The sequence below is a fragment of the Alligator sinensis genome, unplaced genomic scaffold (assembly GCF_000455745.1).
Source record: "Alligator sinensis unplaced genomic scaffold, ASM45574v1 scaffold480_1, whole genome shotgun sequence".
Classification (NCBI taxonomy): domain Eukaryota; kingdom Metazoa; phylum Chordata; order Crocodylia; family Alligatoridae; genus Alligator; species Alligator sinensis.
Window position 1 is genome coordinate 94,357 of NW_005842462.1, and position 26,649 is coordinate 121,005.

Genomic DNA, 26,649 nt, shown 5'->3' on the forward strand with positions numbered 1-26,649 from the left:
CCCTCATTCTTGCTCCTTCTTGCTAAAAGAGCAGAGACCAAAGTTTCCATGTCATGGTTTCTAAAGTTAGATTCCCATGCTTGTATAGAGGTTGTCTGATCATCTGAAAAACGAAAGTCCCACAACTTATGTTGATGCCAATGGGAGCAGCTGTGGGCTCAACACCTTTGAAAATCTGGCTACTATTATTCAGGTGACTAAAAGTGGGTTTAGGAGCCTGACTTTAGGCATCCAGTTCAAAATGATGGAACAGGATGTAAAGAGTAAGAGAAGAGGGTATTCTGTTTGGTTTTTTTAAAGCAAATCAACAAATGATTATTGGTTTGACACTATTTTGAACCTAAAAGTCTTGCCACAACACAAGGGAGTAAAGCTTCCATCAAGCATGCAAATAATTTAAATACTCATATCTGCAAAAATATACACTGCAAAATATATAATGGTCAGGGTAAATGAGTGAACAAAGCATGCATGAGTTAAGCACCTTGACACTATACTGCCACTGTCAGCTGATGAAGAGGACATATCCATGCTGTGCATTTTACGAAGCCTAGGTCGAGCGCGCTCACTTGTTTTAGGAACAGTGTCTGGTCCATCTAAATCATCAAGAGTTGACTGCCTTGAGAACAGCATGGTTGCTTCAGTGTAGCAGCTAGCAGCGCAAACAGTTATAAAGACAGTGTTAAATACTAGTGACATTACTTCATACATGGTACAGTAAATGAATGTGCTCACCATGCAGCAAAACACAGACACAAAGGCGAAAGGTTCAGAGAGAAGATAAGGACCTGTTTAGAGCCACCACATAAACAAATTCTTGTGCACAGAAAGTGCAGCTCAAAATAATATAGGAACTATAACTAGTAATCATAAAATGTATCCAACTATTCATAGAGAAATAGGGAACAATAGAGCATCAAAGCTTTACATATTGGCTGGATGTACGCATTTGCGTAACTGTGGGGTTTTAGTTTTTTGTTTTGCTATATCCACATTTTGTTTTGCTTTTGTAGAAATTCCCAAATACAATGAAACTATTTCAGAACCTTATCTCTGCACAACTTGTATTTATTAATAATGGACTGTGCTGAATTATTTTATAAGACACAAGTTAATTTCCTAAAGACCCTTTAAAATTAAATAAGTTCATATTTTAAAAATAGAAAAATAGTTTTCTTATACTGATTAAATCTCTTTCCAAATTAAAGAGCCAAAACGGATATGTCACTTAAACAGTACTCATTTGACACATGCCAAATATAACCTGCGTTCTATGAGATTGTTTTACATTTTGTATTTAATATGTGGCTGTGATGGCAATTATTGATTCTTGTAAGGAGATGTCAGTTACATCAAGTTTTTTAAAAAAATGATTTTTTATCATTATTTCCAAATGTGTAACATATATGATACCAAGGAAAAGATATATTGATTAAAACCCTTATCTCCTTTCACTTGTCTGTACTGTGGGACAACAGCGGCATATATCATGTTTGGGATTATGCTATTATTAGATAAAACGAGAAGAAAAAAATAAGCTGTAAGAAAGACAACACTTCTATAAATACAAACATGTAAAATAGCAATGGAAAGGAAGCAAATCTATTAATGACATATGGTAGGTAACCAAAATGTATTTTGATATAAAATTCACTGAAGAACAGAGAACTGTTTTATATTTCAAATCATGCAGTCACCTCTCTGATTCTCTCAGATATATACATAAGAAAAGAAAGTGCCTAAAATTATAGGATTTGGACTTCACTTTTCTTTTTACTTCCAAGGCATTTTGGCTGTGAACATTCTGAAAGGGCAAAGAACTGAACAAAGAAGGGAACTCACTATATCATCTAAGTGACCTTGGTTTCAACAACCAGGGAAAAGGGAAAACCTCCTCGATAAAATAAAAAGATTGTGACTTTGGCCATAAGAAGAAAAGGGCAGAAATCACTGCTAATTTGGGGAGAACAAAAAAAAGAATTGGGATCCATATATTCATAGCCAGACAGGGCTGACTAACTTTGGATAAAACAGATATAGGCAAAGAGAAACCTTCTGCAGAGGTGACTGAGCAGATTGCTATTGCTATCATCTGAATATCTGGCCTACTGTAAAATATGCTGTTTTTGTAATTACTGTTAACATATGCACAGCCAGTTATGCCCAGGAAAGGCACAACATTCTCAGTGATAGGGTTCACTGCATTTATACCTTCATCCCGTTCGGGATTTTATGGGGCAGTCTTCTATGATGTAATCATATCTGTACCTGGCCAAATAGTTTGAATTAACTCCAAACCTCATTGGAATAGCTGAAGGTCCCCCACCTCTTTGGGTTCTGACTGCAGATATTCCTCACTACCCTGTGGACATAGGCACACATATAGATGCAGAGGGAGAGGACTAGTCATGTGCTGTGGAATCCTGGGAAAGCAAAGAATGATTTTTTACTGGTATCTAAGGCTGTTCCACCAAGTAGAGGGAGGTCGGTGTCTGCGATACAACCTTATAGTCGGAAGGAATTTTCCCATTTGTTTCAGTGGGTGCAGGATTAAGACCACTGCCTGCATAGATCTATTGGAATTGCTCTCCACCACAATTCTTTCAATGGATTCTTTGGCATTGCAATAGAGGAACATGCTAGTGGGATTTCCAAAAGTGACAAAGCATATTAGATTCTTATTCCCTTTTAATATCAAGGTTAAATATACCACTTGGACTCTTTTTAATGAAGAAAATAATGTATTTAATTTTTCCTCAAATGCTCTTTCCACCAGAAAGACTTGATCCAACTCCTAAAATCAATGGCAAAACATCTACTGATTACAGTAGTGTGAAATTTGGCCTACAGTTAGGTGCTGTAATAAGTCGGTTAAATATGTGTTTAAAGCAAGAGCAGAGAAGTCATCAAAAGAAAAATATATTTAGCAGCTAATTAGTATCCTTCCAGATTTTAAGAGCTGCACAGGATTATGCCTGTAGGCTCAGGAATATACTGCAGAATCTGGAGAATCTGGGATGGTGAGGAGCATATAATCTAGGACACAAGAGGTAAAATCTCAACTCTAAAGGAGGTTGCATTTGATGAGGCTAGGGTTTTGCTGTCTATTCCTTTGTAGTGTGTATACTTGTCTAGTCCTTTTACCAAACTCCTGAGCTATTTGGTTCTTCTAAGCAGTTCATCAGTTAACTGGAGACAATAACAATAAGCTAATTGTGATGCTGGCTTCAAATCTCTTTTGTTGGGTACATTAAAGAACCGGTTGTATAACGGGGCAAAAAATGTCTTTTTGTTTCTTCTGTACCAAGTTTCACTGCATATGTCTTGTTAAGTTTGTATTTAGTAGTCTCAATGCTAGCAAATAACGTTTCTGCCTGGAGGAATGCCAAATATGTAAAACAGATTAAAATAATGAAAACAATAATTTTAATTACAGGACTTTTATAACAAACAGCCAGACGTTTTGGTGCATGATACTTTAAAGTATACCTGCTGAGTTTCCTTGTTCAGGAAATAGACAAGCAAATCACCCCTGGTCACGTGCCTAAGTAAATACTGTAGGATCCAAGGACTTTCATTTCAGTTAGAAGTATTTATGCGCTAAACAAGATCAACCACATACAAACTTACTAAAGTCCATAAAATAGGATCTATTAACTACGTAGTATGTAAAGTATGTGACCAGGACTAGCTAAAGATCAGAACAACTTAAACATAGAGGACACTGGGCATGTCTCAACATTCATTAATGCGCTTTTCCTAATGCACATTAAATTTAGTACCTCTGGGTGCCTATACATGAGCGCCGAGGCTGCTCTAACATGCTGGAATTCCAGCGCATCAGAATAGACTTGATTAACTGAGTCTGCTGGAGCGTGGCAATTTCCATGCTCCAGCAGCCTCCTGCATCATGTGTATCAGTATCCTCACACTTAAAAATGGTGGTGGGGGTGCCTGAACTAAAGCTTATTGAACAAACTTTAGTTCTAGCGCCCCAGCCACTATTTTCAAGCGTGGGGATGCTGAGACAGGAGACATGGCACCGCTTTAGAGTGGTTTTGACAGCAGCTTTTATTAAAGTGCTGCCCCTTCCCCCCGCCCCTTGGAGCATTTGTAAAAGTGCCCTCTAATGTGATGTACTAAATAAATGCAAATTAAGCTGCCCTACTGCGCAGTAGCGAAAGTGCATGCTTTTTAAATGATGCTTTAGTATGCAGTAAAATACATTACTGTGCATTAAAGGCCACATGTAGACGTGCCCACTGTCCCTTTCATGTAGGAGTAGTCCTGTATTTGGTGAAGGAAAAAATTAGCAAAGGAATATATGGATAATTTGGTGAAATACTGTATGAAGCTTTGAAGTGATATAGCATGACACTTGTTTCACCAATTACAGCACTGCACAAGCCCACGCTAATATTCTAAACGTTTGAATATTCTAACTTCTCCAAGAAGTTATCTTTATATGAAATGGATACATTACACACTGGACTAGGACTACTGCATTATAGTTTTAATCAGAGTGGGGGGGAAAAAAGGACAGAACGTAATTAAAAACCTTTTTTTCCAATATAAGAAAAGTGGCATAGAATACTCTGGAAGAGTCTTAGAATTTCCAAAGAATTGTTCTTTTATGGTGGGAACAATCTTCCTACAGATGACTATGAAAGTTCAGCTTTAAAACTACATACTTTCCATATGCAAAGTATATGGATATGCAAATATGTTTAAGTAATAATGGTGGCTCCTTGTGGTGTTCCTAGTCCTGAAAAAACCACGGAAACCTCCTTTAGGAAATGAGCTTAGAGCACACAAGAGAGACCTACCAGTCTTTTTACTTAGCTATAGTAAATGCTGACCTAATAACTGAGGAATGCCCGAGGTGCTGTGTAGAAGATGATAACATCCAGCCCTGATCTTTTCCATCTCATACACAGCCACCTTAGGCTGATATCCTGATACTCACTGAAGGGGTTTCTGTAGAGGCACAAAAAGGAGGAGAAGACAACTGCAGTGATGGTTTCATCCCTCTTTGTGAGAGGTGACTGCCCTTTTTCTACTGCAGACTCGGAGTTTTGAACTGAGGGATAGTTTCATAGTAGGTCGGGTCGGAAGGGACCTCACCAGATCATCAAGTCCGACTCCCTGCCAGGGGCACGAAAGAACACTGGGGTCGGACAACCCTGGCAAGGTGCCTATCTAGCCTCCTTTTGAAGACCCCAGGGTAGGAGCAAGCACCACTTCCATTGGAAGTTGGTTGCAGATCCTAGCCGCCCTGACTGTGAAGTAGTGCCTCCTGATATCTAGTCTGAATCTACTCTCCATCAACTTATAGCTGTTATTTCTTGTTACTCCTGGGAGTGCTCAGGGGAACAGGGCCTCTCCCATTGCCTGCTGGTCTCCCTGCCTGCTGCCAGTTTATAGATGGCCACCAGATCCCCTCTCAGCCTTCTCTTGTGGAGGCCGAACAGATTCAGGTCTCGTAGCTTCCCCTCGTAGGGCCTGCCCTGCTGCACCCAATCATGCGAGTGGCCCTCCTCTGGACCCTCTCCATGTTGTCCAAATCCCTCCTGAAGTGCAGCACCCAGAACTGGACGCAGTACTCCAACTGCAGCCTGACCAATGTTGCATAGAGGGGGGAGGATACCCTCCTTGGACCTGCTTGAGATGCATCTGTGGATGCATGACAAGGTGCGGTTAGCCTTCCTGACTACGTCCTCACATTGGTGGCCCATGTTCATCTTGGAATCAATAATGACTCCAAGATCCTTTTCTGCCTCTGTGCTGACAAGAGGGGAGTTCCCCAGCCTGTAGGTATGCTGCTGGGTTTTTTTTCTCTAGGTGCAGTACCCTGCACTTGTCAGTATTGAATCCCATCTTATTCTCATCTGTCCACCCCTGTAACCTGTCCAGATCCAATTGCAGCCTGGATGATTTAGATTCAATCATTACCTTGCTTGTTTGTAAAAGAAATTTATTCTCAAGGTAAGTGTGTTTGTTTAATATATTTATAAGGACTTGTCCATCAGTCATTTCGTTGAATATCAGGGCTCTTTTGTCATTTGGGTTATTCAAAGAATTGCTCCATTGTGAGTTACAGAACTTCATTGCCTTAAAACAGCACACAAGAGCTCTTCACAATCCCAGGAAGCGGTAGAGGTACCCTTATAAACAGAAAGAAGAGCTATCATTTAGCTCTAGTGCAGGGTAGTCTAAAGCTATCTGTTAAGCTTTTAAAAGGGGAAGGTGAGCTGATAATTAAGGAGCATACATCAGCTGCTACACTATAACTATTATAACTGCAGGTTCCCAAAGCAATACAATTTAGATAAATCACTAATTTCATCCCTGAAGGAAACATGTAACCATTTTGCTATGCTTGTACTGCCACAGAAGCATGTGAATATGTGCACGTGCATTGTAGTAGCATACACTGGTATAATTTGAGATCAATGTGGCTGTGACATCGGTCTGTACCCTAAGTGACTGGTTATTGCTTCCTTTAATCAAAGGTCATTATTATTGCAACAGATGTGTACCATCTACAGATATTACTGATATAAAAGTACTTAAGTATTCATTCAGGGAAAAATTTGCACTTAGAAAACTCAATTGTGAATGCACTTTGTTGCTCCTTTGCTAATGTATCCTTGTGTTATCTTATTTTGAGACATTTCAGGAGATAACTGTAGATCATGGCAATTTCAAAAAAGAAATTATTGAACCAGAATAGAAGATACAATTTTACAAAAAAAATTCATTTAGGTATTGGGTTCACAACAGTTACATTATTTAAAAATAAATAAATAAATAAATAATAATAATAAAAATATATACATATATTTGGAACCTGTGTCCTTTTATAAAGTAAAATTACACTCCCTATGCAATAAGAACAAGCTTTAAGTTTTGAAACCATGTTAGCTAACACTAATATATTGCTACTACATTCTGCTCTATAATTAAGTCCGATTTCTCCTCTTATTGAATAATAAGACTGAATTTTGTTTTAATGGGAATGGATTTGTACCTACATAACTTTTCTTTTTAAAAGAGCAGCTAAGTAAATCCTGTGAGCTGCATTCTACCCTTCAGGTATGCAAACATGACTGCAGCTGAAGTCAACAGGTGCTGCATAAACCTGAGCATAGAATTTGACTTTATTATTTTTTCCTCTGTAGTCAGTGCCTGGTTAACTTTTGGACAAAAGGTGAACATTTCATGTGGGTTGCTAGTTAGATACTGGGAAATGTGTGCTGGAACAGGAAATGTTGAAGGTTTGATAGCAGTACGCCACTGACTGTGTATAGGGATTGTTTTACAGTCAGTGGTATAATATAGCAGCATTTTGGGGATATTTGACTCATGTACCGCACTCAGACTTTTGTATCTGAGATAAACAGAGACTCTCAGTCACGTTTGCTTTTGAATAACCTTGGAAAGAAAAACAAGCCCCTATTATTTTTAGCTTGTTAACCTCTAACCATATGTCATTAGTAAAAGCTGAGCATAGTTTACTGTATACACAAGCAATGGAGTCTGCAGGGAGTATCAAGTGTGAGTTGATACTGCCATACTTCAGAGAAGACTAGAAAACAGCAGAAGGCAACAATCTGATTATGAAATAGCTGTAATTCAAAGCTTCCCTCTCCCTTTTGACACTATAGGACAGCTTCCATGGCCACTCAGAGGTAAAGAATGTACTGGGCTCAGTAAAAACAGGATGTTTCTGGACCAGGAGGAAGTGAGTAAGTGGGAGCCTGTATGCATGTGTGTGAGAGAAACAGCTAAGGGCATACAGAAAGTTTGGTACTGAATTCTACAGCACTTTTCCAGAGAAGTGTGCAGGGGGAAGGTGTGTTTCTTACACAAATGTTAGGGGCACAAATGGTGGATACAAAAACTGCACAGATTACTGGACTATAAGCATGGGAATGGGGGAAAGTGCCCTTTGGCCCTTTCTCCACATTTGTGGAGAAAGATTCCATTTGCTCAAACCACTACAGTGTCCTGATGCAAAGCTGTTTATGCAGGTTACATGCAAGAGATAAGAATTTCATGTTCCATGAACAAGATCTGTGTAAAAAATGATGAAATTCCTTGACTCAAAGTTTATTTTCATTTAGCAAAATATCATCTAAGTATCTACCCATGGAGATATAAATTGCTATTAATTTCTATAAGACCAAAAACCTTGCGGAAACTTGTCATTTAGTATTCAAAAGGAAATAAAAAGTAATGGTTTAGAGGAAAAAAAGTTAAGTCAGATGCCCCTTCCTGCTCTGCAGAAAGCTTAAAGCCCCTCACTGCTCTGCAGGAAAGATGATTACGGTCAAAAGCAAGACAAAATTTACTTTTTATCTACTGTACTGTCACTGATAAATCAAAGAGTCAAGTCCAGCATTACAAAGCAATTTACTAAAATTAATTCTACTGCATGATTTTTCTCATTTGCAAAAATACCAGAGTACTTTTTTTAACAAATACCTGGAAATACTGTCACGTGAAGCTGCTGAATCTAAACTATCCATCCTCTCAGATGCCTCTAGACCAGAAGCTTGACCAGCATCTTCATCAATTGTGTCCAGTCCTGATTCTTTAGAAAGGTTCATCATATGGTTCTGGTAATACATGTGGATACTCTCACGAGTTGGAACATTCCCCTAGGTAGGTGGGAAAAGATATAGATAAGGTTTTGGCTTTGGTGAGGTCCTAGTTTCTTTACTTATTTGGAAATGAGCCCTTAAGGGATCCTGCAAACAACAAACTGGCAAAAAGGCAAGTTTTCTCCAACTTTTCTTCAAATGAGAGTCAAAATCTGATCTCATGTCCAGTGCAATAAAACTATATTGAGGGTACTTATGATTTCCATTCATGCATAACTGAGATATAAATTTGTTGATAATGTATAGTCACAGTCAGAAAACTGTGAAAAAAACCCATTGTGGGTATCAATATTTATTGTCTCTCAAGGAATATTTTTTTTTCACAAGGGAATGCTTTTGTTAACTGTCAACAAACCCTGAGCATGGGAGTCAAGGAGAGTTCTTTCTGGCCATGATATTATTGTCAGTAAAATAAAGATCTGCAATGTTGTTGAAAATGTTATGGAAGGGTCCTAAGACAGAACAGGATACAGTTTATTGCACCAATAGTTTTACTGGCTTCAGAAGAAACATGGAGTAGCACAGTCAATTTTTCAGACTTCTAGGCAGAGATTTACTGCTGTGCTGGAAAGTGTTAACAATACATTATGTAAAAAGATGCCTAAAATATTCTGTATTCTCTTAAATAGCATTATTACTTGTTTCAACTCTCTTCTACCAAACTAGATGGGGTTAAAAAAAATTCAAAATGTGAAATTTGGATACTGATTACCATAACATTTTCATCAAAACTCAAGGAATTTAAGAAAGTTTTGAGTAAAGCCAATGCCACCCTTCGCCCCAATCTGCTGCTTATACACTGTTATAATCAAGCATTTGTGACAATACAGCCTGCTGCTAAATTAAATAATGCCACACAATCAACATTATTGCTTTTTTGTGGACCCAAATAAACTAGAACAGATGTGAAAACCAAACTGAAACTGCTTCTATGACTGTAAGAGCTAGGACACAATATCAGGTTATTCTTCAATGAATACAGAGAGGAAAGATAGGAGCTACCTGGCCCAGGGAAATTCCCTGTGGCTTACAGCCCTAAAACAAAACTGTCATCTAGGTTGGGGATCACTGAGGCAAAACAGCATCACCTCACAGAGACACTCTCTTAACCCCCAAATTGCTTCAGTTTATGTTGTTGCCTAACTATTACCACCCCAGTCACTTGCTCTCCCAACTGTATGGAAGTTGTGCTGGGATTCTGGGAGTGCTATAATTTTTCACAGGCACAGCAAGAATGCACCAAGATACACCCATGTCTCTTAGGAGCTCTGTACTTTCCATCTACAGAGGAGTACAAGTGTCTTTTTTGTTTGGGACCAACTATCTTTGGAAGCATGCCTTGTATGCAGCCTGCTCATGTATTTCTTTCAGGAACCCAAGCAGACCCTGTGGTTTGGCACACTGATATTGTCCAGATGACTAATGAGTTAACCCCATTGTTTCCAATTTTCTCCAAATTTGGAAGGGTGCAGGGGGTTAATAAATTTCCTTCAAAGGTAGGAAAAAACCTCAACCCCTAAACTATAGATCTACATGCCAGATTTACAAAGGTATTTAGATGCCTAGTGAGATTTATGAAAATGCCTAAGCAGGCTTGGTGATTAACTTCTATTGAGGCCTGTGGGACTTAGGTACCTAACCTACTTTGCTTCTGAGAGTCCCTGGGTTCCTATCTGCATCTTTACATATCAGTCTTTTGTCAATTTGACCCTAATAAAGTCAGTATCTTACATTATGCTTTGATAATGGATATTATATTACTAATATGGTAGTATAAATGAGATGGTCTGATACAATGTTAATACATGCTTTTAACAGCACCAACATGAGCTGCATTTCCAAAAGTTGGAGTAGATTCAGACTGAACTTAACTCTGGGGTTCTTAGAAAAGAACCATGCTTTACTCTCTCCTGACTTGATTCTTCAATATCTACTAAACTCACACTGTCTGGTGGGGGTTTCAGAGCTAAATCCTAGAGCTCTGTGCTGTCTTGTCAATCTTCCCAAACATTTTTTTTTCAACTCAGATGCCTAGAGTAATGGTTCTAATGACTTATCAGAAAAAAGAGTGAATTACAGAGTGAATACAATTCTGTAAATCCATATGAACAAGATTGATAAGTTTCCATTTCTATTACACCAACTCCAGCAGATGTGAAAAGATAATTTTCTCATTTATCACTGGAATATGAATGGTATGAGTGAAGAAAAGGAGTCAGTGCATTACCTTTTTAATTTCCCTGGTCAACATACATCGTTCAATTCTCAGTACTGTAGAGATATCAATATGCTCTCTTGAAATAGAGTTCAGCCAAGCTGTAAAACTGTCTAATGTTGCCAGAAAAAGGACCCAGGTAAACTTCAAAATATTAAATATTCTTTTGATGATATTATCTGGAAGGGGGTAAGGTGATACAGAGTTAATGAACATAGACTTTTTTCACTAATACTATATTCCTTATATGACACTTGTTTAACTTAAACTTTATTCAATATTAATAATAACAGTAATCCAGCCTGCAAGACCTTTCTATGTCAGTAACAGGAGTATTTAGAAATGGTTGGAGACCATCTGGCTTATTTGGGCATTTCCTACATGCTATTTTGTCTTTGTTCATAGTCTGGCATACCTCTTTCTCTCTATGATCTTGATCTTGCAACCATTCATTACTCAAGTAAGAGTCCTCAGTGACTATTTATGCAAGCAAGAGAGTGCAAAGCAAAGCCCCAAGACCATCCCACACATACATGGGCGGATCTAGGAATTTGAAAATGGGGCTGCAGGAGATGCAACCAGTGCCACAGGGGTGGCTAAAATCTCCCTCCCCTCAGCAGGCAGATTGCATGCGGCCCCAAAACAGGGGTCCCCAAAGTAGGTTATACCCCCTCCCTCCCCAATTCTTTGCAACTCCTCCCTTCCAGCGCCGGCACCTTCCCCCATCCCATTCCCCCCTCTCCTATTCCAGCAGGGTTTGCCTTGGGTTTACCACCTGGCCCAGGAAGGGGGGACCCACTGCTGGTGTGCACAGCTTACCCAGGGGTTGGGAAAGCACCAGGGCTGCTCTTGCTTTGCTCCAGCTAGGGGCCTCTATGAGTGACAGTGTGGCATGCTGGGCTTGGCCAGGGGCAGTGGCATCAGTGGTTGGTTCCCCATGTGCTTTGGTTGAGTCCCCCCAGGTGTCACCCACTGGCTAGGAGCAAGTGCTGAAATGGGGAACTGCCCAGTGCCTCTGTCCCCAGCCTTGCCCATCCCAGCACCTTGCACAGCTGCTCCTCAAAGCTGGAGACCCTGGGTCAGCAGGAGAAATGTGGTGGAAGGGGAGGGAGCAGAGACTCACCCATCACCACTGTTGCCAGGCATGTCACCCCATGCAGTCACTCCCTGCAGCCCCTGGCTGAAGCGGGGCACAAGACAAGCCCAAGGCTTCCTCTGCTCCTAGCTAGCTGGGGACAGTGGTGGCAGTGGGTGTGCCCCCTGCTATGTTCCTGGCTTGGTCCCCTGGGTATCCCCTGCCAGCCTGGAGCACCAGCTATGCCTCAGACTCCACTGGGGGCCCAGACATTGGGTCTGAGAGAAACTGGAGCAGTGGACACCTGACCTACATTGTGGAAGTGGGGGTGTGACTATACTACTGCACCCCCTTCGATCCACTCCTGCTCACATATATGTTCCTCTGTGCAATGGAGTTTATCCTAGCCAGTTCTACTTTTACGCTGGGAGTTTCCTAAGGATGAGCGTGTCTCTTTAACCTGCCTAGGTACTCAAGTATCTGGGCAACATTACTTCAACTCTTTATCTATGTTCACCATTTCAATAGCCTCTTATAAATGTTTCACTCACATATGTTTCTAACATCTATTGAACTGTGTTGTATGTTTGCTCCTACTCTCAAAGTGTTTAACTAGTTGTGATCTTTATGTAGCTACACTGTGCATGTGTGCAGCTGCATAAAGAGCTCAATTAATTAAACATTGTGGATGTGTGTGTATTTTCTAAAATAAAAAAACCAGTACATTTTGTAAGGAGTAGGACAAAAAGTGTGTAAAAACCACTGTCTCTAAATACACAACAGTAATTTTAGTTTGATTTTTTATTAGCCTACTGATGGAAATTTGAATAATAGTATTAGCATTACTAGTAGTATTTTTTTCACATTAGCTGTTGTCTGAGTGAATTCAAATTAAAAATAAAATTTAGACCTAATTTCCCTCTATTATCACAGAGACATGGTCCTCTGTTCGAAGCAGTATCCACCCCTCTGTTAGGTTTCCCAGTCACTAAGCACCATAGATAGGGACCCAAGATTGGAATAACTGACCTACAGGTCACAGAACACTTTACAGCAGTGGCTTTCAACCTTTTTTCATTTGTGGACCCCTAGAAAATGTTGAATGGAGGTGTGGACCCCTTTGGAAATTGCAAATGGAGGTGTGGACTCCTTTGAACTGTAAGCATGGGTATTCACATACTTTTGATTGATTGTAGTCATCTTTCATGGGCCCCTTATACATAATCTGTGGACCCCCCAGGGGTCCATGAACCACAGGTTGAAAACCACTGTTGTAGAGCCTGTAACATTCAGCTAAAGTGTTTATATTTACTCAGTTTCACCACCAGATGTCACTCAATGCTTTGGGGTGTGCCTTGTTTTAAAAGGCAAGTAAAAGTTGGGCACTACCAAATTAATAAACAGAAATTTACAAACAAAACAAAACACTAATATTAAAACAAGAGCAGCAACACCAATGACAATATCATGCCAAATAGTTTTTAAAATGACAAAAAAAATTATCTGAGGTGTTTCTAATCCAAGGTGCTGTTCCCACTGTCTTTAACTGTGATTGCATTTACTTCCATTTTTTTTTGCTAACATCATTATATCAATTGTTTTTGCATTTTCCTCAGTCTTTTCTGTATTACTGGATTTTTGAAGGATTTCATAGTTCACTTACTAAAGTATTATTCATATATACTTTAAGGTATTGGTCTTTGGGTTAAACAAAATCTTGGCACTGTGAGTTAAAGGAAAAAGCTATTCTTTTTCCCTCTTAGCACCACACTTTCCCAATGTTTCAGATGTACTCATATGTACAGTTTAAAAGAAAATCTTATATACATGTGCACAGATATAGAGTATATAAATGAACAGTTCACAAAGAGGTTTGGTTTTAAACACCCCCACACAATGGCAGATGATCTGTGCTGTTGAATTAATGGAGTAGCATTGTCTGCTTACTTGAAAGCCGCAGTCTACTTATACTGTTTGGCAACTAATGATATCTGATGGTCTCACCACAATGCCTTGCCAGCGAGTTCTAGCCTAATCTAGAAGGTCATTTTTCTCTTAGGGGTGGAAGTCATTCAGTATACAATATTAATGAAGCTGTGGTTGTTCTGGTAGCTTTGTTGTTCTCTGCCATTGTTTTAAAAACAATCTTTTGGGGATCGATTACATCTAAACATTTTCAAAAAGGGAAACATATTTATTTCCATGGAAGACTGCTATTCTTGCTTAAAGGGTCACATGCAGTGAGGTAATGAGAATATGCTCTTCTCGCTCATTGCTGTCCTATCGACTTCAAGTAGGTGCTCGGCACTTTGAAATTGATTCAAGCTGTTACCTATAGCTTTTCACAACTATTTCCTTCCAGTTCTGGTAATACTCATTTTTTTGTAGCAAATCCTCTTGCTTATATGCTGACACTAAGTCACTTGCACATTGACCATGGGATTATGCCATTTACCACAGCAAAATATCAGAGCAACCTCCTTTCTGCCAGCATACCTGGTCCATCTGATTTCTTTTTGATGGGTTCCTCTTCTCTGTCTTCATAATCAACATCAATAACAGCTGCCAAATTAATATTCAAAGCAATTGTTAAAAGCTGTTCTATATAGGTTTAAATGTAAATTATACTGAAAGTGAAGAGGGATTTCATGGCTATTTAAACAGAAGTGCTTGAATTCATCCTGCCTTAATAGAACACTTAGTTTATTGTTTACAATAACATTTCCTATGATTAATTATGACTGAGAAACAATCCCCAGATGGTATAAATCAGTGCATCTCCACTTATTTCAGCAGAGTTATTTGGCCTTATACTGACTAAGGATATAACCTTTGAAGTTTACTTGGTAGTCCTCTGGAAATTTTAACCTGTCTGTCCAATTTTTTAACCTACTTCTGCCTCACTCATTAAGCTCAAATATTTCCATGCCGATTGAGGATACAACAGCATAATGAGGCACTTGACAGGCTGAAACAAAGCATAAGGGTAGTTTTGAATTCACCATGTGTCCTAAATGGAACATTAATTTTAACACAGATAAAAGAAATCGCAGCCATACCTAGGCCATTGGAAAAGCATCTGACCAGCATCTTAGCTAATACATTAACACAGCAATTGTAGTTTCCGTGACAGAGAGTTAAAATGTTCCCTCTTTTTAACAGGATAGAGGGACTTCTAGCAAAACTGTTTCAGCCTTTAGAACTGGCAAATAAAGCTTCTATTAAGTATTTTTCTCTGTTGGTATTAAATTCAGAAACCCTTCAAGATTAGGAAGAAGCTTATGAATGAAACATTACAGGGACATGCACAGTTTTGTGGTGCAAATAAAAGAATGTTAAATGTGAATGGTCATTCTTTGCTGTCTGCTAAATTCACTGGGAATGTAACTGATGCTGGAAAATATTTGGATCTATCATAAAGGAGCATTCTACATGAACACTTAAAGCATGTCTTTTCTTTCCTCTGTATCTGAAAAGAAAAGCTTCACTACTATATGAAAGTGAACATCCACATTTGACAAATGCAGCAAAAAAATATGCAAGCTTTTATATGGATTAATTTGAACTAGAGCCGGGAAGTGGGGGTTTTTTCCCATTAGAAAATGTCAGTTCATAAAAAATAAAACTTTTGCACATATCAGTTTTGCTAAAGATGACATTTCTGATTAAAGATGAGAAGGAGCCAAAGAGACTCTCTGCGGCCCCAAACTAGCCAATAGCCCAGTAGTTAGGGCACTTACCCAGGACGCAAGAAACCAATATTAGAGCACTTGCTCTGCCTGATTCAGGCCAAGCACTTGAACCCAGTCTCTTATAGTCTGGATGGGCACCCAAAGTACTAGGTTATAAGCCCTCCTGGAATGGCTCACTCTCTCTCACTCACTGTCTCTCTCTCTGGCTTTCAAATGCTCTTAGTTTTGTCTCAATGAGGAATAGACAAGCCACTGAAATCATGAAAACCTATGATGGGATAGGAAACCTATTTCCTGTCTATCTCTGATGTGATAGGTGTTATCACTTCTGTTGTCTTTTCCTTTCCATATATAAGTAGATCTATCTATTACTCCATATGGATATGGAATAATTTATATAACTAATATTTAGATGAGTATTTAAATATACATAAACACTTTAACTCGCAAAAATGTTCACAGAATCAGCAAGCTTTAGGGCACAGACAGAAGTGACAATTTTTGCCTAATCTGGCCACAGAAAGCAGCTTATAGCCATGACCAAACACAAGTCCATGGCTGCAGACAGCTTCAAAAATGATCGATCAAGTAAAAATCTGACCCCACACTGCATGAAGGGTCAGATGAAGATGTTTAAAATAGAGTATTTTCTGTAACTTCTGCTTGCACTGCCTACCAGCCGGTTGCTGTTTTCAGAATGGGAGGGGGGAAAGGGAGCAGAGGGAGTCTGGTCTGGGGTTTTTTCAGCCCCTAGAATGAGCAACCTCTGCTCCCTTTCCCCCATCCCATCCTGAAACAGGGAGAGAGGAGGCATCACTGCTAGGGGAAACAAGCTGCAGGCTGGCAGCCAGCAGCTAGATTCTTTTCCTCCTTGGAACCAACAATGAACTTCTGTTTGTTCCAGGAGATTGTTGCACTCAGATTGCTTTCTGCAAAGCATTCTCAATTACAGCAGGGAGCTGCACTTCTTTCTGTACCCTATATCTCTACAGAAACCAAATTCTGAATGAGCAAATGCCTGCAATAGAAACCTAATTCCAAGAGGTGTGCTAATTCTGGACGTTGAGAAGGAATGAATCCTTTCTGATGAATGAAGCCACTGATATTTCCAAATTCAGGGTGACACACTGTAGCAAGACAAAGTTTAATAATGGAAAATATTTCTCCCCCTCCCCCAAGTGGTATTTGTCAGTCATAGAACACCTTTCCCATTAGTTAGCTTCTCTGTGCAGTTTTAAATATTACACCCCCAAAAGGCATTTTATGACCAAGCATCCTGAGCCTAACTCTTGCTGGGATGTCTTAGGTATTAAGTTCTATAACAGTCACCTTGTTGCTCCTCCCTGTGACATCCCCTAATCTGTATTACTTTGCGCTTACAGAACACATCAATAGCCTTCCACTGTGGGTGACTTCAATAACAGGCCTGCATTGTCTGCCACGTCATCCTGGAAGCCGCCAAAAGTAAACTTTCTGTCAAGTCACAGCTTTCAACTCCAACCAGCCTCTAGAAGTCACCTTATTAATAGCACAAAGTCCCCTCGACAGGATTGAGAACATTATCTCTGTGAGGCCTCTTTCCTCAACAGCACTGAGAATATCATCTCTGTGATACTTTGGGTGCTTGCAGCATGGGAAATGAAGGAAGGTCGATGCGTGGTTTTGAAAAATCCAAGATCATACATACCATCTCCAGGTCTTTTTTGCCTTCGCTTCTCTTCCTTCCCAAACCATTTCTTCTCTTTGCGCCTCTGTCGGAGGGCAGTTTTGGGATCAGTAATCCAGGCCTGATAAACAAACTGAAGAGAACAAACTCATTTATTTCAAGGTTCTTCATATTTTGAAAGTAAGCAGTAAAATAAACCACAAACAGGAATATATATTTAGGGCAAACACATTCAGATCTGCAGGGGTAAGCAAACATTTTGAATCCCAATCCAAACACCTCCCCTGAAGATCTGCTGAGCTTTCTTGTGCTATTTTTATTCACGTGAAACCAAATGTAAAAACACTTGTGGGTGGACCAAGTTTCATAAAAACCCACAAAAATTCATGCTCTGAACTTTGGGGATTAATACACTGCTGTGCACATGGATCACTTCATCTAAATCTTTCCAAACAGTTTATATTTCTACTTGATCAGCATTGCAAATGAAGATGCTGTGAAATAAAAATTCTAATTGTAAGAGTTATAATCACCCAACTAAACCAACGAAGAGATGGCAATTTTCCAGTACTGTATTTGTACCTGTAAACTTTTTATACTTCAAGAAATTTCTCCCACCTACTGCCTCCCCCCCCGCATTTCCCCACATATTATATATATTGCAATGTAGCCAGAGAGCATGCAAATACATGCACTAAATAAAGCAGACTAACAGCTCCATCAGTTTGTAAGACAAGCATGCACATAATTACATGAAAAAACCTCTGTCTCAGGAAAGCTGAAATTATCCATTATACGTGATAACATAGTACATTTTATTTTTCTTTATAAACGTTGGGTACATTTTTACATACAGAAGTCATTCTTCACCATCAGAAGCACACACTTTTTTTTAATTGTCAAAAACTGTGCTTTTCTAAATTTGGAAGGAGAAAAACTTTCATATTCATTCTGATTTGTCAATCGCTGAGGAAATAAGTTAGCTCAGGAGAAGACCTCCTTCAAATCATTTTATAGTAAGCGCTTTTTTCTGTATTTCTCTACGTACCATATGAAAAATGGCCTGACCTAGAAGGCACTGGATTCTCTTTTGCTTTTAAAGAAACAGTTGATAATAAAGGAGGAAGATACTGGTCAGTTGCTCTAGCACACTACATAAATTACTGTAAGCCAAGCACTGTCAAATCTAATATTGAACAGCTTGTGGTGAAGTCCTGTTGTAGCTACAATCATATTGCAGACCAAGAAGAGCATAGACAAACCAGGATAAGGGAGACAATGAGAGCATAAATAAAAGAAATGAAATAAATAAAGCCCATAGTAAATAATGGAATATTTCAGCTTGGGCTTGGTTAAATTATACATAGAATTTTAGTATTGGACAACCCCTACCAAGCAAGAACTTGCAGGTTCTGAAGCTGGTACGGTTTATCAAAAATACATTTAGTGCTTACTGCAAAGTATCATGTTATGTATATGGAATGCAAAATCTTAAGCACAGTTAAATGCTTAATGTATCTGGGGAAGATGAAAATACTGAGGAAGCACAAATCATATTAATCATCATCTAGATCATCAGGGGAAAGCACTAAAAGAGGAATCTGGGAATCTGGGAGGAATTTGCTTGGTTAGATTACTCTATGGTCTTGCCAGCTTTCTGAGAATGATACCACAGAGGCTATAGTTTCATGCAGCTTCATGGGACCCTCTTCCAATGCATCTGGCTCTGCATTTTTTCTCTTAGACCACACTTAAAATAAGAGACCATTATTTCTAGATTTGCTACTTCCAAAAGTTCTATTGACAATTTTGAATACTTAAAAAGCTTATCACTGTTATAACTCTTCATAAAGTTCATAAAAGAGGAAAAATGCAGACAAGCACAGTGGTATGCATTATGTCAAAATGCTATGGAATGGGCTCACATACTAGTGAACATTAGTGAAATGTCAAATACCTTTGCAGCTCTGATTAAATACTGAAGAATAGTTTTGGGTAGTTTAATGACAGACTTTGGCAAGGCTAAAATGGCTGAAGCAAATTTTCCAATAGCTCTCTATAAAGAAGGACAATGCAAGAGCAGTTAGTAGAAACAAGAACACTGTTAATAAAAAGATATGCATTGTGTGTTTCTGATTAGACTGTTAATAAAGGATTTACATTCATGTTAAACAATGTGACACAAAGACAATGCATGCTGTTTACCACAACCTTTCCATTAGAATATTTGCACTAGCCCAATATGTATAATACTTTTTATCAAGTAAAACATTTTATCTAGTCAATAAATGTAAACTCCAGTGGATGGTCAAGCTGAGGAGGATATTGCTATAATCCAATGAAAAGTAAGTGTTAAAAAAGGTTATTTACATTTTTAAAAGTAGCAATTAAAAATAATTTTAATAGGATTTAGAACAAACGTCATGTTAAAAGTGTTAGTATTTTTTTTGCTCTAGGCTGTGTGGAAAGAAGAGTGTTGACCAAACAATTAACAAGCTACTAACAAGCAAATGTACTTTTCTGCCTGGGCCAACCTTCTTAAAAATGCCATCCTTAGTTCCCACATGCAAACCTGGACATGCAAGTGGGAAGGGTTTATTTTTAGGTGATGGCCTCAGGCTCAGCAGGCAGATGGCACAGAGTGTTTCTAAATGAGTGCTACAGAGCCTTGTTTTCAAGAATTGGGACACACAGAGTGGGACTCGGAAGGGAGGAAAGGATGTATACTTCTCAGCAATGCTTGCAGGAGTGGCATGGAAGAGTACAGGCATGGCATAAGAAAACACTGTCCCTACAAAGTCTTAAGCCTGCATGTAACTGGACAGGAATCCTCATTTGCGTGAAGTTACAAACGCACTTAATCTTTCACAGGATTAGGTGTTTGGTATCTCTGAAAATCAGGCCTTATACAGCAATACTCCTATAAAGATTTAAACTTTTGTAATTTTACATATGCAGGCTCAGTGCTCAGCACCTGCCTGCATTATGCCCTCAGTTGGCTTCCTTTAATCTCTGCACACCTGAAGGCATCCTTCTGATTCACCATGATGTTCTACATTATTTTATTAAAAAGAAAAAGAAAATACAGTTTTGCAGAGTAACATTAAGTTACTAGGTCCTTTTCACCTTTGAAATAAACTTTCCTGATACACACATCTCTTATCCCTAACCTCTACTCAGAAATAAGCTTCAGTTTGCAAGCTAGGAACCCCTTTATGAAAAGGTGTTAATTACAGTGATCATTACATTGACCAGCAGTAACTGTTCAAAGCAGAATCATACAGGCATTCAGAAGCAATGCCAAAAGCTAGATAATTTATGCACTTGTCTTTATTGTAATAAAGAAAAATGAAGTCTATGTTAAGGAAACTTTTCTTCTTTTTTATACTTTTCATATACAAGTGAACAAAGATCTGATTCCACTACAGTTTTTACATTTCAGAAATTTGGCAAAGTTAACAGCAGGCAACACTGTAGTTTAAATTGGCAAGAACCTTTATATTCCATACATCTCAGATCAGCCTCAGACACACAACCTGCAGGGAGTTTAAATTTTAAGTGATGATGTCATGAGAAGCTTAGACATTGCCTCAATTTCTCTCTGCAGGAGCAAGCTCAAGTGCCAACCACATAACTGGATTGGCTTTGAATATACACCTTCAGTACTGTACCTGGAATGCGGATTTTTTCCGAGGTTCTTCCTCTTCCTTTTTTTCCTCTTCCTCCTCTTCTTCACTATCCGTCTCAAACAAATAATAATCTCCACTTCTGACCACTAAGTGAAATAAAATATCTGCTTATTTTTTGAAAAAATAGCAGCTTTTATTCTGAATTGCCCCAAAGTTGTATAAACAAGCATCCAGTTATTAAAGAGATCATGAGCAGGAGATGGTGAAACAGAGAAGAAACAAGAGATAAAGAGGACTCTGTGTCAGACAGATTATTTAGTATTAGCATACATGACAGGGGCAGGATGAAAACTAGAAAAAGTGTGCATTATAGTTTATAAATCATCACTACCAGAAGAAAATGGGCTGGCAAAATGTAAAGAAAAAGCTTGAATTAGAGAAAGTTGTTATGTTAAAATTTTAGAGGAATTTTTGACAGATAGTTAAACCTAACATATCCAGGATTGATAATAATAAGAAAAGTCCAGCAGGGAACTAAATGGCAGTATATAAGCTGTACCACTGGACAAAAAAGAGAGAAACATGGTTTAAGGGCTGAAGCATCATTTAAGCTACACAATAGGATTGTATTAACTGTTTTTCCCCCAGCTTTCAAACTTTGATGAGGTAATGGAAAACCTTGGCTTGTTTAAAATGAATCATTTGAATATTATTAAACATGATCACAAATGAGGTTAATTTTTTGCCCATGGTTTCAGAAAGAATCTGAAACCTTGATACATTAGAGATGCAGAGTAAATGAACTGGGCCTTATATCCTTGAACAGAAGCAATGTTTTTGTTTCTTAAAAGATAACAGGCCTACATGAACGAACAAGGGAAAAAATAAAAACTTAGGCAAAGAGCAAGAGAAAAATCAAAGTCACAACATTACATTTGGCAGTGAAGACTGGTAAAGTAATGTCTGCATGTAAGCTAAAAGATTTAAAGGACTAAATGTCACTTAGTAAGGACATATGAGCAGTACAAATTTATATAAAAACTGTATGTTTAACCCTCATTATAAGACTTTTGGAAAAATAACAATAGCTTCAATCCTATTCAATCATACCTTGCATTCTATATATTTCTTTCTGATCATCTGAATGCTACTAATCCCATGGAAAGCTTCAGCTTATGCCTGAGGTAGAAGTTGCCAATACTCTGTCCAAAAACACGATGACTACGCAAGGTGTCCAGTGTAAAATTACATTAAAATAAAGGCAACTGTGTCTATCTGCATGGGCATCTGTGCCTCTGCAACCCCCTTGTTACATCAGTGCAACCCTGTGTGGACTTCAGGCTATGTTCACATTGTTTACATACCACACCTAGGAGAGCCAACATGAAACATGCCCCACACAATTGCTCCCATCGAATCCTGAAAATAAGGCAATGCCATGACCTTAGAACAGTGCTGTGTGAGAGCCAAGAAGCTGACCCAAGATACAGGACTTCAGAACATGCTCAGTGCACTCAACATCATGTTAAGGTGGTGGCTCTGTTGCCTCACTTTCAGCCATGCATGGAGCAGAAGCAAGTGGTTAGGTTAAGATTCATGGCAGCATCCAGAGACATGGCCCAGAGTAAATGTAGAATTGCCCTAATAATCCACCTGAATGTATCTGATTAAAGATAAAAAAAATCTAACAAGAGAAAAACTTTCGAATAAGTTTAAAATATTCCACATATGCCCCTCTAAGAATATCCACAGCAAATATACTTAAAAAACCCTGAAAACTCGCAGAAATGTTTATACTTGAAAGGCCTCTAATCTACAGTTCTTCTTCAGGAAAATTTCCAATTGTTGCCAATGGAAGTTATCTCTACAAAAGATCAGCAGGATGAGGTCTACTGTATCTTGGACACTGAACAGTATAATCTATTGCCATGTATTTGTACTATAGTGGTATCTAAATGCCGTCAGAGCCCCATGAATGCTCTACAATCACACGTGTAGACTGACAGTCTATCTCCAAGCTTTTCATTCCACTATTTCTGAAGGGACACTATAACTTAACAATACAGTCCCCTAACAATGCTACAAAATAAGCAGAAAGGAAGGTATGATTGAACAGCAATAATGCACTTTCACAGATACACATCGGAATGGAACAGGGTGCGAAGTCAGCCATCTAAGAGGCTTACTGAAATCCTGGCCACACTGAATCTACTCACAAATCCTCCCCCTTCTCATGGTGGAAGTAAGCTTTAAGGCAGCATTCCTCTTTTTCTTGAAACTCATAGTGAACTCTCTTCTAATCTGGGTATCTTTGAAGGAGGAGGGAGCTGGCAGGTACACGGATCTAAGCACCAAGAGCTCTGCCTGAACCTCTTCATCAGAGCAGAATTATTACAAGCAGAGAGCTTCTATGTAAGGGATTCCTGTTGACTCTGATTCTTGCTGATTTTCGTGGGGGTTCAAAGGCCTGTTCCAAAGGACAGGAGGAGCCCTGTTTCCAATGAAGGAACTATATGGGAGAGGCGCCAATGCAAAAAATCTCATGAATGTTTCCCACACTCTTCTCACAGTGGGATCAAATCCAAAACATAAATATATTGTAATTTCAAAATATATTTAAGTGCAAAACAACTGAAACTAAAGAAAATAAAAGAAACAAAAGAAATAAAAAGGCAAAATAGTTCAAAGTAGCAAACATCAGAACTGACTTAACTGGCTAGCACATCAAACTCCAGTAACTCAGTTCCCTACCGGTATAAACGCAACCAACAAACACAAACCAATACTTTTTACAAAATGAAGGGTTTTTTTCACATTTTCCTTCAGAAATATCTTTAGCTTTCTACAAAAAGATGCCACAAAAATATTATGGAGCATTTCAAAATGGTATACCTATAAGAGAGAAGAAAAGGTTTTCTGTGTCTATTCACTTTCTGAGTCTATGAACATTCACTCAGTAAGTTCTACACTGCTTATTTCTTCTGGGTAAACCCTTTTTCCCTATGAACGTGGTAGGAAACTCGAAAGAAGGTCATCAGTGCTATGTGATGCTTTCCACAAGTTTTTGCATTATTGCAATAAATAATTTAAATAATGCTCACTGTTTAAATACCAAAATGAACGTTGTTCCCTAAGAACATTATATAATGAGGGTGAAATAAATTGGAAAGAGCCAAAGTCAAATGCCTCTCTCTGGGCAGTTCTGTTTACTAAAAAAATGGTATAAGGAGTAACAAGAGACCATATCCAATTCCTTCCCAAATGACTGTAGCCTGAAATTGAAATGGAAAAAAAAAATTCTAATTGTACTTGGGACTTATTTCCTTACTGTTATTTTAAATTAAACTAGAACAACAATGAGCTTTTCTCACAAAACTTTTGAAAAAGGATAGGTCTCTCTAAAGTAGCATTATGCCCTTTAGAAAAAGAAAGATATAGGCACAGTTTACTTGTGACTTGATAAAAATAAACGTTCACTATGTTGTAAAATACTGAGTAAAATACAGAGAATTAGACACATGGAATGTGAAATTTGATTGTCGTGTCTAATAAGCAACTTTAGGGATATAAAGTGATCATTTAAAAGTTTTTCAAAGATTTAATTTTAATCTTGCATTCTAATCAGTGCTATACACTGAAAAAATAGATATTTTTCTAATATTTGACAAATAGCTGATACCCTTTATAATACAATGCCTGACTGTATCTGTGAAAGATTATTTTGCTTCCTGGTTTTGTCTGACCTGACAGCATTGCAAACTCTTGGAAGTGTCTAGATCCATGTTATGTGCAAATGCACAGTACTATTAATTGGGTCCCTTACAGTTCAAAGCTGAAGTACTGGATTCATACAATCAAGTATTCTATCAAGTCACAATCATAAAACCATGCATAAAACAAACAGGCCATGGGAATGCCTTCATTCTGGTCAAGGATATAAGGGTTAAATCCATGTATTTGTAAAATGATTAGGAAAACCTACTGGAAGCATGATCAACCCAAGGCCGCCACCACAGCTTTTTTTTGCCCTTGGCTTTCTCTTTGTCTGCTTCTCCTAAAATAAAATATGGCCATATATTAATTTTACAGAATGAGAGACATGTTTCTTACACTTTGTTTAATCACTTGTTATCTTTCTTAATAGATCTAAACTGCAAAATCATGTCAGATGCTAGGTTTTCTAAACATATTCAGAAAAAAATATCTGTGTATTAAGAGTTAGCACAAAATGCTAACACACTAACAATAATTAAAATAGTATTTCAGTACAAATATAGTATAGAAGTTTACAGTGTTGATTTTTAAATATTTAGACTTAAATGTTATACTTATCTGCAATTTCAAAAATACCTCCTTTAAAACCTGGCATATTTTGATGTGTATTTAAAATAAATTATTAGCATTCAGACATTTATTACATACTCAAGGTTTTCATGGATTTTCCATGAAAGTGATAAAAAATAATCAAACAAGAAGAGGTTACAGTAGCCAGTTATATTTCATCACTTGTTATAATTTTATTGTCTACCCAGCATTCATTTGTAAATGCCATAAAAATATTTGGAAATTTAATTTAATCAGTGATTAATGAAAACTGATATCTGGAGAATATAACATCAGTTGCTGCAAACTGCAAAAACCGTGTTATTACTTGTTCATTCCATGAAAAATAAACATACATGCCCCCCAAAAATCCCTCCCCCAATTATTTTTAATCCAGTGACTTTCATCCTAAATCAGGTCCCCTTGAAAACTATGGTAGTTCAAGATGACTTTATCTATTTTATTGTCAAGAATATTTTATCTATTATGGTACTTTGAATAACATTTAAAAATGCATGTATTTCAATGGTTTAAAAAAATTTACAGCAGCCAAGAACAGGTGCCTGGGAAAATGTAAATCTCTGTCTGTTGTAGTGTTTCAAACAGCCATTTCTCAAACAAATCGCTGTTATTCAGCTCCTTGTTGAGAACAAAAAGCATGCCTGTTTACATCAAAGAAATCATTTTCTCAAAAGCTTCCTGTAGTACAAAAACCAGATACTTGTTTAGTTGAATCAAGCTACATGGTGAGATTCCACTAACAATACTTGTCGAGTCAATGTTTTATTATGATTGTACAGTGCACTTTCATACTTGAGCAACACGCAATAAACACTAGCCCTACAAAGTTCTTATCACTGAGCTCTGACTTCTAATACATTGATGACACAGTAACAATTAGGGGTACCTTCATCATCTTCTTCAGAAACTTTTTGAATGTCTTGACCTTCTATTGATTCTTGATTCATACTCAGCATTCTTTCTTTACCCTTTTTATATTTCTGTTGCCTGGCTTTGATGCGGTCCATCCTAGCAAAGAGAATAACACTGTCATACCCTGTCCTTGACTTTTTTGGAACCACAAGGAAGCATAGCTTTTTAGATTTTTACATGCATGTACACTCATGTGCATACATACACACACACATATGTATACATCCTTATAAACACATAGATCAGGACTACTGAAGGGAACCTAGATCCTAAAGAATTGCTTCTGAAGTTTGCCCCCAACTCAGCAGGAATGCATGTAGCTCTGCAGCCCGACAAACGTGTCACATACTTCCTCCTATGCACTGAAGGTTCTGCAGAAGTGAAAGGACTTCAGTTTTGTCCAGTTGTAACAATGGCATACAAAGGCTGGGGGAAGTGGGTATGTTGACT

At 38.2% G+C, this 26,649-nt stretch overlaps 1 protein-coding gene across 1 annotated transcript in view; it reads right to left on the reverse strand.

Annotated features, from left to right (window-relative positions):
* The window catches only part of LOC102376224 (piezo-type mechanosensitive ion channel component 2-like), a 518,739-nt gene that overhangs the window by 42,242 nt on the left and 449,848 nt on the right, over positions 1–26,649 (reverse strand). The window contains 7 exon segments of the mRNA XM_025212438.1: positions 8,488–8,663; positions 10,894–11,060; positions 14,453–14,518; positions 17,336–17,447; positions 20,986–21,089; positions 24,926–24,997; positions 26,174–26,295. Of these exon segments, the coding sequence (XP_025068223.1) occupies positions 8,488–8,663; positions 10,894–11,060; positions 14,453–14,518; positions 17,336–17,447; positions 20,986–21,089; positions 24,926–24,997; positions 26,174–26,295 (819 nt within the window).